General features: G+C 37.8%; 1 protein-coding gene across 1 annotated transcript in view; it reads left to right on the top strand.

Moving 5' to 3' along the window:
* Pde11a (phosphodiesterase 11A) overlaps window positions 1-15429 on the top strand; it is a 209385-nt gene that overhangs the window by 169716 nt on the left and 24240 nt on the right. The window contains exons 16-17 of the mRNA XM_013028053.1: window positions 4361-4435; window positions 9464-9547. Coding sequence (XP_012883507.1) covers window positions 4361-4435; window positions 9464-9547 — 159 coding nt within the window. The remainder of the gene's footprint in view (window positions 1-4360; window positions 4436-9463; window positions 9548-15429) is intronic.

The following is a 15429-nucleotide window of genomic DNA, read 5'->3' as shown; positions in this document are numbered from 1 at the left end:
AAAAAGAAAAAAATACTACTGTAGTATTCCCATTCAGTAGGAAAAAGATCAGAAACATCTGCAGTCAGTGTGTAATTCAAATCAATTCTAAAATCCGTGTGGTCATTCGCTGTAAGAGCTCTCCACACCGCAGTGGGCCTGACTCCCTGGGAGCTACCTCCACATTCATTATTTCCTTCACCTTTAGATCCTTATCCTTAGAAATTATTCCTTTCCATTATCTTCCGTGCAATTATTTGAGGGTGAAGTAAGCTTTTTCAGCTTGTTTCTCACCTAAAGAAGGTTTTGTTTTATATTATTATGGGTTCCTGGATTCTTTAGCATTGAAAGTCTTTTAAACATTTAGACAGTTGTCTGTGTCTTTGATTCTAGTTATTTCAATTTGTCAGTAATCACATCTACAGTCTTTTTTTTCCTACCCAAAACATCTTAGATTCTCTGCATTTCTTTGCTTTCTTATATTTGGGATTAAAGAACTATAAAAATCAACCTTCCAACCAACCTTCCTTCCTTTTTTCCTTCATGTTCTGTCTTTCATGTTCCTTCTTTCCTCTCAACCTCTCCCTCTCTCTCTCTCTCTCTCTCTCTCTCTCTCTCTCTCTCTTTCAGATCCTAGTTTCTTGGGCCTCACAGATATTAGAGAACTATGTAGGTAAATAATTTCCCTGAGCTATTTTCACCCAGTTACCAGAGTTTGTTGCTTATCATCTAACTCAGAGTTTTTAACTCTAGGGTGTTGGCCATACCTTTGATTAGATTCTTATTTCAAGAATGAACCTTATTTGATGTTTGTTATTTAAAGCATGCCTAAATTTTAATTTTTAGTTTTGAAGTTGAGAAAGAGCTTTAATTTCCATCTCTGTAAGACTTAGAATTTTCCTAATCTCTTTCATTTGTTTTTATAAGCCTGATGATCCTTTCCTGAAATCACTTCCTGGAATACATGGAGGAGGGGGGATTGTCAGTACCAGCCATCACATGCTACTAACATTTTTTTCCAGACTCTTTTCCTAAGACTGTAAATTCAGTAAGAATATCATTGGCTTTACTTCGGTAATAATTGCACAAAATTATGTTATATAGATGATCTGCTATCTGATACCTGGACCCAAGCTGATGCCACGTATTTTAGGATCACTCATTTTTTTTATTTCCTTTTCCTTTCTTTTCTTTTTAAGCATCAAGACCTTGCTTCCATACAAATTTTTGTATGAGTCATGGTTAGGTTAGGCTCTACTGCAATAACAAATATATTCTGAAATTATATTTAAAAGCAAATAGAATTTATTTCTTGCTCACATCATAGTCTAATGCAGATTGAGCTGCTATGGTAGGGACTAAGTGGATGGAAGGATGGAGGGTGGAGATATCTTGGAAGGATGAGGAGAAAAATAGAGAAGACTGGAAAGACAATGAGGTGAGGTATGACATGCCAGGATCTTAGCAGCAGCCTACAGGGAACAAGAAATTCACAGGACAAAGTACTTGGAAGAAAAATAATCTCTACACTGATATTTTAGATCAACATGGGAGGCTCAGAAGACACTTCTAAGTGTTCTACTCAATTAATGGTATAAATATTATTTTTATATTTCTTGATGTGAAGTTCCACTGTTAAGTGTAGAAAACCAAGAAAGAGTCCAGGAAAATAAAAACATCATTATGGTTTTACAAATGTTTCCATCAGGATTCTTGTGACAAGTCATATTCATGTTTGTCTCTAAATTGAGTAGGTTAAAATATTTTTTAAATTATACTCCTTCTTGATTTCAGGAAAGATTTGGACATAACTGAGGCCTTCTTTTAAAAATAGAAATGTATTTCTAACTTCTCAGATGTTTTTCTAAATTCCTTTTCAAAATGCCTTAAAAAAAAACACTTTAATCTATTCACTTTTCCTCCTCAGAAATATGACACTGAGCATGTGAGTTTCTCCAGTAATCCCCAAGGACTGATTAGCATCCCAATTTCCTTCGTTAATAAAAAGTTCAATCAGGAGAGACTTAATGTTCCTGATTGGGTTTTTAAGTACAAACAAAACAGTGGTACAAGTTAAGCTGTGAAAGAAACACTGGGGAGATACTCAGGACCTCTTTAGAAGGAGTAAGGGCAGGATTTTGTCTTAATTTCTCTGCTTTCCAAGGGCTGTAGATCTGTGCGGGACTCCCAACCATGGTGCACTTGATGTGCACATTTCCATTTTTTAATGTAGAAGACCCAGCTTCAGAGCTAGCTGAGGTATAGTTCTGGGATTAATGAGGAGAAACCCTATGGGTATGTTTTCTTCTTTAAAGGAAGTCTGGAGCATGGAGACTTGGGATGCTAAAATCAAAGGCAGTAGCATTTTAGGAAAAGTTAAATCAAGTCCTAGAAAACACACAACATACCAGCCAAAGGACTATATAGTCAGCTGGTGGGAAGGCAATCTTTTGAGTCACTTTCAATTACTTTCTTTAAATTAGCACATATTAATTGTACAAAGGGGAGTTCATTGTGATAGTTCTATGCATGTATCAAATGTACTTGGATCAAATTTATTCCTTCTATTACTCTCTATTCTCCTCCAACTTCCTCCCTTTTTATACAATTTAAATAGATTCCATTGTATTATTTTCACAAATTCATAATCTACTTTGTTATTTACCTACCAACATCATCTCCTTCCTGCCCACTGGTGGCTTTCCTCATACAGCCCCCTTTTTATGTGAATATATACCATAAGTATATACATATACAAGCATACATACATCCAGATGAGGAAAAAAATCTTGTAAGTCTAATTTATTTCCATTAGCCCAATGACCTGCAGTTCCATCCATTTCCCTGCATGTGACAATTTTATTCTATTTTATGATTGCATCATACTCCATTGGGCATTATACCACATTTTCTTATCCATTCATTGGTATATCCTGCTACTTTTATGCAGCTAAATTCTTGAAAGAATCTGACCTTACTGGATATTGGTGGATTTTTTTCCCCTTAATAGATGGTTTTATCCTTGCCTCTCTTGTATTTCAGGAAGATATGGTATTTAAGATAGTTAAGTTTTATCTGTGATCCATCTTTTGAGCTACATATATATATATATATAATGTAAATATCTTGAGTCAGTATCCTTGACCAAAATTAAACTCATCTCACTTACCAGACATAGGACCTGATCTTTCTAATAGCACAGGACAAAGAAATCCTAGTGTAGGGATCCAGGTCTTCTTGCCATCAATTGTCTAAGATTTTTTTTCCCTTTTCCTTCCAATATTTTGTAAATCCAGTTAGTTCATCCAAACCTTTCCTTGGTGCACATCATATTGTTATTGTTACTTCTCAACACTTATTTGTTAGATCAATTCCTTCAAAATAAAATGCTGAGAAGGAAAGTCTTTGGGAGATAAAATAATCTCTTTAGCTTGGCTGTTGATCATCCACACTAATGGATGAAAGGTAGGAAAACAAAGCTGTCAGTGGTCTAAGGAAGAATATCCATTCCAGTGTGCTTGCAACAAATAGAGTGTGCCATACATAAACACTTTCAGTACAGATTCAGATAGCCCAAAGACTGTTGTTCAAACTAGATCATAACAACATGAGAAGGTCTGGTATGACCTAGGAAGCTTGCATTAATCTTGCCTCTTGGTTGATAGCTACAGTGGAAAGTAGAGAATGCTCTGAGATTATCCTTTCCAGAGTGCACACAAATATTAGTAGAAGGAAGTTGTGATGGATTTATCATTACAAGATAAAGTCAGACTGAGATAAAAGTATGGAGCTCAGTAAGGAATTTACATAGAAGCTAGGTACTGATGGTTCACACCTATTCCCCTAGCTATTGAGGAGCCTGAGTTCTATGGATTGCAGTTTGAAAGCAGCTTGGGCAGAAAATTCTGTAAGATTCGTATCTCCAATTAAGTCAAAAGCAGAGATGTGGTTCAAGTGTAGAGTATTAGCTTTGCGTGAAAAAGTTAAGGGAAAGAATGAAGCCCTGGGTTCAACACACGCGCGTGCACACACACACACACACACAAGAATCTAGAAAGACAAATAAAAATGATTATTACCATATAATAAAAGAATATGATAATAAAAGATATGATATGATTGAATTATTGTTTCATTTTTCTGTATAGAAACTTTTTCTAGATTATCCATTGGCATGCATCTAAAAGTACATTGCACAGGTTCCCATTAAAAGGAAATCAGTTTTATTGATTAAATTCTACAACACAAAAGGTTAATATACTCTCTTATCAGCTTTTTAAATGACTGTTGGTGTTGAAGATAACTGCCATGTAATAAGCCAGAACTAACTTCCAAGTCTCATGATGAACCACACATAAGTTAAAATATTTCTGTCTTTCAGGTGGCTGAACTTGTGACTAGTGAGTTCTTCGAACAAGGAGATCGAGAAAGATCAGAGCTTAAACTCACTCCTTCAGTATGTCATGCCTTCATTATCATGCATTTACCTTTCTAAATGACATTTCCAAAAATAACTCCAAATCACAACTCAAAATTGGAAAAGCTTGAGAAAGGATTTAAGAAAAGACTTTGAAAGCTTTAAACTTTAATTAAGCTTAAATGCTAAACATTCTTATGCCCAGCTTTCTGCCTAAAAGTGGCATGCTATGTAACAAGCATTTCCTGAGCACCCTCAATGGGGCAAACAAGTAGGCATGAAGGAAGAAGTGCCAAGTGGAACTTGAAAGATCAGACCCAGAGTTGGCATTTCATACCTGCCTTTAAGTGGTCCTCTGTCATGGACTTGGATTTTTGTCCTAAAGTTTAGAGCTTTCAGAATCTCAAAAGCAAATCATTTCCAACCAAGTTATTTGCAAAATGAAAATTTTTACCTAAGGAACTAGGTTTTGGTGCTAGAATGCTGGATTCAACTTTTCAATTATTATTTGAGAATGAATCTTTTCTTTCTCTTTTTTTTCTTTTTTCTGCTGGTCCTGGGGCTTGAACTCAGGGCCTAGGCTCTATCCCCGAACTTGTTCTGTTCAAGACTAATGCTCTACCACTTGGGCCACAACTCTACTTCCAGCTTTTTTTGGTAGTTGAGTGGAGATAAGAGTCTCACAGACTTTCCTGCTTGGGCTGGCTTAGAACCATGATCCTCAGAGCTCAGTCTCCTGAGTAGCTAGGATTACAGGTGTGAGCCACCAGTGCCCAGCTGATTTCAACTATTCTTAACTAGTTACTTACCTAATAAAAGCCAGATTAAACAGACTGAAACACATACCAGTCTTTGTTAGCAGTGTTACTAAATTTGGTTATAAAAATAAAGATATTAGCTGAGCGCTGGTGGCTCAAGCCTGTAATCCTAGCTGCTCAGAATGCTGAGATCTGAGGATCATGGTTCAAAGCCAGCCCAGGCAGGAAAGTCCGTCAGACTCTTATCTCCAATTAACCACCAGAAAACTGGGAGTGGTGCTGTGGCTCATGTGGTAGGGCACTGGCCTTGAGCTGAAGACCACAGGGACAGAGCCCAGGCCCAGAGTTCAAGCCCCATGACCGAAGAAAAAAAAAAAAAAGAAAAGATATTAAATTAGGATATATTCAGTTTATATGGAAAACCTAATATAACCCGAATTTCTCTCAGCTACATATCTACTTTTAAATAACAACTTTTTTTCTTCCTTTTAAAAGCTGTTTCAGAGGCATATTTTGAAGGGTTTATAGTGAAGCAATACCACAGGTCATTTAATTAAATGAAAGAAAAGAGTAAATTGCTGGCATCAGTGAGCAGACAGGAGCAGCAGGGCAGAACTAAGGGGCCTTTATCTGTAGTCTCAGGTAAGGTCTGTTCTGAAGACATAATGAAATTAATTTTGTGATGGAAACAGCTCCAAATTCTCTTCTACATTCACAAAAGGCTACTTACCACAGCACACAATTGTCTCCCCTCAGGAGACAAGCCTTTCCAAAAGCTTCTAGAAGGGCATTCACCAAGAGTTGACATCCACTATGTCCACCTTCCCTTGACATTTAGGAAGAAAATTGTCCTGGAACTTCTCCCTCCCCTCCATATGTTATACAGTCCTAGAGGTTATCACAGTAACTTTTAGAGACAAAAGCTAATCTGGACCACAGACAGGATAATTCTAGAAGCAGTGAGTTAATAAAATGTGATTGAGTACCTCTGTGTACCAAGCATGGAACTAAGCACTGTTCCTCCAGAAATGAGAGAGGCATGATTTCCCCTGCCCTCTTAGATTTTGTCAACCAGCTAGGGAAGTAATCAGTAATAAATACCAGATGCAAAATGCTGCTAAGGGAAAGCACAATACTGTACCTACACTCATTTTTCTTAGGTCACACATTGATTAAGAAGTGACTAGTCCAAGACAAGAGATTTCAACAGGAATGTCAGGACATTGTCTGACATTCATGAAAAAGTCTTTTCAATGAATGGTCCAGGAACAGCTTGACTATTCCAGGCAAAAAGAATGAAGTGAGTGCCCTTCCACTCACCGTACTCCAAAACAAACAAACAAACTGGATCACAGACATGTGTAAAAGCAAAACCAATAAAATCTTTAAAGAAAATATACGTAGACATCTTCAAGAGTTTGATTTGGCAATGATGTCTGAGATATTATATAGAAGCTACAAGAAGAAACAAAATTAGGAATGATCCAGAGATGCTCGTTCACAGGTGTTGAACTGGACTTCACCAAAACTAAATGAAACTTCATTGAAGCTAAAAACTTCTGTGTGTCAAAGGACACCACCAGGAAAGTAAAAAGATAATCTGCAAAAAGTGTGATTATTTACAAATTGCATATCAAATAGTTACCTCATATTTATAATATGAAAAGAACTACTGTAGCAAAAATATAAAGTCAACTCAGCCTAAAAGATAGGCAAAGGATTTGAATAGATATCTTTTATAAGAAAATATTAAAATGGCTAATAATGCACATGAAGATGACCAAAATAATTAGATATCAGGAAAGCGCAAATGGAAACCATACAGAAGTAGTATTTCACACCCACTGGGAGGACTATAATTAAAATGATAATGACAAATGTTGGTGTGGTTGTGAAGAAGTTAAATCTCCATAAATTGCTGGTGGGAATGTAAAATAGGGAAAGTGCTCTGAGAAGCAGCTTTGTAGTTATCCAAAATTTAAACATATGGTAGCCTACACCTGTAACCCTAGCTACCCAGGAGGCTGATCTGAGAACCATGGTTCAAAGCCAGCCCAGTCAGGAAAAGTCTATAAGACTCTTATATCAAATTAACCACCAGAAAACCAGAAGTAGGACTGTGATCCAAAGTGGTAGAGCCCTAGCCTTGAGCAGAAGAGCTCAGGGACAGAGCCCAGACCCTGAGTTCAAGCCCCACAACTGAAAAAAAAAAATTAACATAAAGTTACCAAATGACCCAGGGCTGTATTTCTAAATATATCCCCCGTCTCCCCAAAATAAAAACATACATCCATACAAAAACTTGCACATGAATGTTCATAGAAGTGCTAATCAGAATAGCCAAAATGTGGAAACAACTCATATGTCTATGAATAAAAGTTGGTATGTCTAAACAATGAAATATCATCATGAGGCAGAAAAAAAGTTAAATGAAGTTCTGATGCATGTTATATGAATGACCCTTGGAATTATTATACTAAGTGAAAGAATCCAGTCACAAGAGAGTACAGATGTGATTCCTTTTTTATGAAACATGTAGGATAGGCAAATCTTTACAGAAGGTACATTAGTGGGGACTGTCTAGGATTAGATGATCAAGATGAAATGAAGAGTTATTAGTATTGGCATGATTGCTTTTGGCGACAGTACTCAAGTTCTAAAATCATTTATGGAATAGTTGTACAATTGGGACTAAAAGACTGAATTTTTCAAGTATTTGTATATAATACCCATCAGAAACAGTAAACAAACAATAAATACTTCAGATAGTAGAAAGAGCTGTAGAGAAAATGGAATAAAACCTTACAGTTTGAACATAGTTTAAATGTGTCCCTCAGGACTGAATATGTTGAAATTTTATCCCCATGGTAAGACATTCAGAGACTGGAAACTGAATCTGGTTATATTTAGAAGTGTAGGGTTTTGGGGAGATTGGGATTAGAGAAAGTCACTAGGGTGGCGCTCACTTCCCCATATCTGAGTCACAGTGGCTTCATCAGAAAGAGAGACAGCGAAAGGCACACATGTGGATGCCCTGTCTCTTGCCGTGTGATAATTTATGCTACCTCAAGAATCGCAGCAAGGAGACCATGACAAACATAGAGCCATGAAGCTCCAGAACTATGAGCTACATAAACTGATTTTTTAAAATTTCTCAGCCTCTGGTATTTTATTATAGTAATCTAAAACAGAATTGTATATGAATGTTTTTAGAGAACCAACATTCAGGTGAGTCACAAAAACTACCACTTTCTCCGGCATATTTTGCAGTCTTCTCTGAATCCCAGTCTTCTTTCTGAATATTTCACATTTTATATTTAGCGATTTCTGCCCCACTCCTTCAATCTTAAGAATGCATGCTCTTCTAACATCTCTGAACCAAAGAGATGGCTTGTATGTGCCTCCATAACCTGAAAGAATGCCAAACCATGTGAACACCACATTTTACCTAGAGGAAAGACATAGTCCTCCTCTGAGAGGATAAGGTGAGATGAGATATAATTCAGTAGTGCTCTCTGCCAAACCAATAAGAGCACAGGTAGCTTCTTAGGCTCTGGCTTTATTCTTGAAGAACAAAGGGAGGCATTCTTATTGGCATAGAACTGACTTTGTATATTTTACTCCTCCGATTCCAATTGTTTCCCGCCAAGACTCCTAACAGAAATGTCATTCTTTTTATTCAAAAATATACCTAAATTATATCAAATTTTATAACATCATTAAAGGGGGCAGTGAAGAGATTGAATGCCTTCCACTTCCACCCATCCATACATAGGAATTTATTCATGACAGAATCTTATTGAAAATTTTATATAATTACCAAACTAATGTTTCACCTTCAAAATATAATGTAAATGGTTTCTATTTTTTAATCCTGTATTATATTTAAGTAGTTGGTCAAAAGAATTTCAATTCAACTTATTAATTTATTTGTGTGATGCTCTTGGTCTCTACTTTTAAAAAAATGTTTTTAAGAACATTTTTCTATCTATCCTTTTCTGAACCACCCTCTCATTGTAAAAATAAAAGTCCTCTATTATTTTTGTGACAGTATAATATGTCCCCTTCCCTTGGATTCATACATAGCTCCCAGGGTGTGCTATAAAGTTCAAATATATTCACTTACAAATCTGTTTTTAAGGGTGAAAATATTTGATTTTCCTCACAGATAAAGGAAAAGAAAGTACATATATTGATGGTGATATGTGAGTATTCAGTTGGTAGAAATTGGACCACTGTGACAGTGTTTGACAAAGTCCCTGTAAAATACTCCAGTGTAGTAAAGCAAAGCTCTCCTCCTCCATTCTAGGCTATTTTTGACCGGAACCGGAAAGATGAACTGCCTCGATTGCAACTGGAGTGGATTGATAGCATCTGCATGCCCTTGTATCAGGTAATCTTGACTTGGGAGGCTCTGCCCGTCCTCACTGAGTCAGTAAAGAAAGCATGTGTCAAGCACTTTCAGAAGCATTGGTTTGAGGAGACTCTTTCAGGGTATGTACTTTGAAATTTGTCTTTTCTCAAATTTCTGACCTAAGAGTTGGTCCTAGGGAGCTGCAGGCCTGAGACCTCTACCATCTTCTCCATGAGCCTCATCGTCCTCTTCTGTAAACCAAGGATAATAATATTTTATTTCAGTATTTCCCAGGCTGTGTCCCTTGGATCACAGTATGTAGACATTGTCTAACAGCTACCTATCTCTTCAAAACCAGCCAGCAAGCTAGTAACAAAGGAAATCCCATTCTCCTTAAAATGTTGCATGCCTAGAGAAGAAGGAGGCAGGGAAGAAACATGTTTAACCTTGCTTAACTTTCAGTTTTTCAAATATATTTGACCATGGAATTGTTTTTCGTTTTCTTTTTTTAACCACTTTTTCTTTCACTTTTATTAATGTCATGAGAGACATGGGGTTTCCATGAAACGTGGTTTCTGCTCTGACCCCTTGATCTGGACCACCCAAACTTTAGGAAGCACCTTCCATGTAATTCTGCCTCTTTTTGAGAAGCATGTGGGAGAGTTCCCACCAGTGACTTCTAAGTGAGCTGCACTAATGATTTCTGCATACCAGGCTGCCTGGTGTGCAAACCTGCTCCTGGCAAGGAGACCCAGGTCGGCTTTGAATGGTTCAGACATCACTTTTTGAGTACCAGTGAGGACTGGCATCCGTTAAACACTAACAGTTTTGTGTACATTGGTTTTTAATTCCACTGCTAACCATTTGCTTTCATCTGTAAAACCTGGCAAGTTCTTTACCCCCAACCTAGCTCAATCAGACTGAGCCACATTTCTAACTTCAAAGCAAGAAACACGCAGGGAAAGCAAACCTCTTTAGTTTCTCACTCTGTGGAACTCCATTAAAAACCCAGTATTGTTTTTTAAGGACCCCATGACCATTAAATCTCAAACTTAGCTGCCACATTATTTTCAGTACTTTTAGGAACTGCTGAGCCCTGTCACAGTACCCTGAAAACAAACAAATTAGAACACTGTCTTAAAAGATGGAAATGTAAGTTTTATTAACAATTAATAACAAAAACTCATTTTTGTTTTCTGTGACCCATTAATTGCCTGCCAGCATCGTTTTCACCAGATAGAGCTTTCAAAGAAGTTAAAATCAATTACTTTAGTTACAAATGATCACAATGTTCCTTTATAATAATGAAAGGGGGAGGGATGAAAATGATGTGTACTTTATTAATCAAGGGGATCCTCAACCTTCATTCCATCTTGTCTGCTCCTTCCATCATGGATGTTACTGCACTAGTTGGCCCCGTGTGTGAAGACCATAGCTTCTAGATCAGGTATCTCTTCCTTTGCTCAATTGATCTTGGCTGCCCAGGGGAAATTTTGTTTTAATGTTACTCAGTTTCCTGTGCATACTTAAGACAATAAATGAGATTTATCTTTTTTTTACCAATAGTAAAACTTTGGAGGTTGAAGACATGTATTATGTGGTTGTTTAATATGGGGTACTACTTTGCAAAGCTACTTTGAAATGACCCAGAAATATACATAGTCTTCCCACAGGGTTACTTACAGTAAGTGCTAAGAAAGAGCCTCATAAGCTTTTGCATGTTAATTTGTCGCATTGCTGACTCAATGAGCAATTATTGTAATTACCATGTACCTCCTATTAAATACTTTGAAATCTTTGGGTGAAAAGGAAGTTAAGCAGGGAACCACTGGCTCATGCTGTAATCATAGCTACTCAGGAGACTAAGTTCTGAGGATCGCAGTTCAAAGCTAGCCTTTGCAGGAAAACCTGTGAGACTCTTACCTCCAATAAACTACTTTAAAAAAAAATAGCAGGAAATACAGCCGTGTCTCAAGTGGTAAAGCTCTAGCCTTGAGCAAAAGAAGCTCAGAGACAGCACCCTAGCCCTGAGCTCAAGCATCAAACCTAAGCACCAAAAAAAAAAAGGAAGTTAATTTAAACTGAAAATTGTATCTTCACAGATGTAGGGAATAAGTATTATTACCACATCATCCTGACTTTTCCACATCCGTTTTATTTACTGTTCATCTGAGAGGTTTTATCTATCTATCTATCTATATCTATCTATCTATCTATCTATCTCTATCTATCTATCTATCTATCTATCTATCTATCTATCTATCTATCTATCTATCTATCTATCTATCTTTACCAGCAAGAAAGGAACATATACAAAGTTAAACAATACATCAGAATTGGGTTCTGGGCATCCATAACCTTTGTTCTGGGGCAAAGGATCCCAGCTTCAGCCTCTTACCATTCATGGAAATTTCTCCCTGGCTTTTTCACTCTTGGAAGAGAATGCTACTCTAAAGGGGAATATGGAAACAGCTGTTTACAAAAGTTCATAGTGTAGTTCTTCTTTAACACAGGACTAAAATCTTGCTGTTTTAAAATTCTTTATCACCACTATTTTTATTTACTTTCACAATTTTATTTGTACAGTTTTTCCTTTTTTATTTTTTAATATTATAAAAGTGATTTACAGAGAGGCTGCAGTTACATAAGTCAGGTAATGGGTACATTTCTTTTTGAACACTGTCACTTCTTCCCTCATTTTCTCCCTGTACATTTTTTTTTATCAAGATTTGAAATCAACTTTCAAAAGTGCTTTCAGGGCTGGGAAGGTGGCTCAGTGGTAGAGCGCTTGCCTTCCATGCATGAGGCCCTGGGTTTGATTCCTCAGCACCACATAAGCAGAAAAAGCTAGAAGCGGTGCTTGGCTCAAGTGATAGAGTGCTAGTCTTGAGCTGAAGAGCTGAGGGACAGTGCCCAGGCAGAGTTCAGGCCCCACGACCAACAACAACAACAACAAAAAGTACTTTCAAACTGAAGGTGTGGTTAGTCTAAATAACCTCTGTGAGGGTTCCTACTATGTTCCATCTTATGCAATGGGGGTTTCCTCATGATTTTGCTGGATAACATCACATTAATTGTTGGTGTTCCTGAAATGGAATCAGTCACTGGGGAGGGAATTGTCATTAGTGAGAAGACAAATTCTAAAAGAAATGACAAGCAAGGAAAGTCACTGATATGACACTGGTACTAAAACAGCATAGCTGAAACAACTCAGATGTTTCTCAAAGACCAGCGTGAGGTTTGAAACATGGAAGAGCAACAGCCAGGAGTTGAGAAATGGAAAGCAAAAAGAAGGAATGCAGGTGGCAGAATCCTTGCTGTGAATGGACTGAAATGACATGCTCTGAAATTCAGAGCCCAAGAACCCACCAAGGCCTTCTTAGGTAGTAGACTGGGGACCAAGGCAAAGGGCACAGAATAGAACATCAAAGACAAAGCCCTCTCTAGTGGCCAAAGCCTCAGTCCCACATCAAGGTTGTAGGTATAGATAGGAAGAAATTTTGTGTAGAGCGTAAGCAAATAGATTTTCATGGAGATAGGCCATCCTGCAAGTGGAACAGCATGGAATAGATGGAATTTAGAGAAGTTAGAGGCAGCTACAGGGTTATAGGGTTCGACAGGACAGGACAAAATTGGGAGTTGAGGAGGAGAAGGTATACATGTGGCTAAGTTGAAGATGTGAATATGGCTTTAGTGCAGTATTTTTACTTCATTGACTTTCACTGGATAGTTTGGTTTTACTTGGTGATTTTAAATGGCTGTACTTGTCAAATATCCTAATAGATCAGGCTATGCTTGTGGTGTTGCTGGGAGCTCAGTTTCGTCTTTGTTCCAAGCAAAGGATAGAGTAGCAAAGCAACTACTCTTAACTACCTGAAGGCCCGTTATCTCTATTTCCAGGTGGGAATGCACACTTACTCACTGCATTGAAAATCACAACTATATGTGAGAGGCTTCAATTTCTAGTCAGTTTCTGACTGTTAGGGAAAAGCAATGTGGAACTCCCAAAATAATCAATCTATTTATAAGGAAGTTACAGAAGTCATCAAGTAATTGATTGAAAGGGACTGACAGAAAATACATGAAAACATATAGGGCTAAGGTATAAGTCAGCATGTAGTGCCTACCTGGTATATCTGTCCTGGGTTTAATTCTTAGTGATAACTAGGTAATCAGTAACGCCAAAAGTGGTGGTGGCCCTGTTCAGCTCATGTATTGTAAACACATCTCTAGTGGAGAATAAGAACATGTGGCTAAGGCATTGCTTAGTGCTTGCTGCATGCCAGGTCGGGAGGGCATGCCAAAGACCTGCCCAGTTCCATGAACGCTTACTTACATATGCAAGTAGGTAGTTTTGCAGGGTTTATTCATCTTTGTAATCTTTAAACTTTTCTGAAACAGAGAGAGGAGGGAAAGAAAACGTGAAGGAAAGATGGGGGAAAGAAAGGAGGGAGGGAGAAGTCATGATTTATCTGTGACAGCATTTTAATCAGGGAGCATATAGGAAGCTGAGAGTGGGCAGGGAGCCATTCAAGCATGGGCCCCAAGAGAGACTAAAGCCCTGGTTAGTTAGCTCTGTCCTAGCAGGGTATCTCCTAGGAACACATTGACATCTGATTCCAGAGCTTTCTGCTGTCTTTGCACCCTGCTGAGGAGCCATTAGCCTGCTGCTCAACATCTTTGGAAGAAAAAAAAAGTAAGAAAGAAGAAGAAGAAAAAAGACAACATCTAACTTTGAAGCCATTGCTGTAGAGCCTTAGGGATAAACAGAAACCCCAATGTCACTGGATCATTCTGAGCTTCTCTTTGCAGGAACAAACAGTTTTTGCCCCTTATTTTCATTCTCAATTGAAATCTCAGTGTACGTAGAATGTCAATGATGCACAGAAGCATTAAAAATCTGCTTTTAAAGATTGAGAGATTTTGTTTTTATTATGAACATTTTTATTATAATCAAAATGTCAGCTTATCCCAAACTGGCTTTTGATTTGGGGGCAGACCTTCTTGCAGAGAAAGCAAAAGGGCTAAACCTGGGCAGCATCTAGGCAGAATAATACTCCCACCATTAAGAGGGGATGTTTTTAGTAAAAATAGGTGCTTCTCTATAAAAATCTTGTAAGTTAGCCGGGCACCGGTGGCTCACGCCTGTAATCCTAGCTACTCAGGAGGCTGAGATCTGAGGATCATGGTTCAAAGCCAGCCTGGGCAGGAAAGTCATGAGACTCCTATCTCCAATAAACCTCTCAAAAAACTGCAAGTGGTGCTGTAGCTCAAGCGGTAGAGCGCTCACTTTGAGCTGAAGAGCGCAGGGACAGCGCCCAAGCCCAGAGTTCAAGCCCCATGACTGACCAAAAAAAAAAAAAATCTTGTAAATTTTCTGCAACCAACAGGGCAGAACAAACTGATGTTTTTTTCCATCACCAGTTGTAATGTTCATTTTGGCAAAAATCCATTCCTCTTGATATAGTGATTAACATGTTCTCTGAAAAAGGCAAGTCATCTCTAAATTACACATGAAACTATATTCCAACTAGTTAGAAACTGATAAACTGCAAAAAAAAAAAAAGGATATAAAGCCTAATACAGTACAATGTCTCTGGATACTGATAAAAGTACTGTAAAACTACTTGCAATGTTTCCTTATGCTCTATGGCTCATGTCTGGATTACGAAAAAAAGAATAACTAATGAGCTACACAATGAATAGTTACAGCATAAAACTATCTGCTTTCAAATAGACTACAGGAGTAGAATGTGGATAAAAAGAAGAAAAACTTCATTGGCTATTTTCCAGGAAGGGACAGAGGGAGGGAGACAGAGAGGGAAGGAAGGAAGGAGGGAAGGAAAAGTGGAGGGAGGGAGGGAGGGAAGGAGGGAGGAAGGGAGGAAGGAAGAAAGGAAGGAAGGGAAGGAAGGAAGGAA

The sequence above is a fragment of the Dipodomys ordii genome, unplaced genomic scaffold (assembly GCF_000151885.1).
Source record: "Dipodomys ordii isolate 6190 unplaced genomic scaffold, Dord_2.0 Scaffold5, whole genome shotgun sequence".
NCBI lineage: Eukaryota > Metazoa > Chordata > Mammalia > Rodentia > Heteromyidae > Dipodomys > Dipodomys ordii.
Note: the sequence above shows the minus strand (reverse complement) of the source record. Positions and strands in the feature narration are given on the sequence as shown.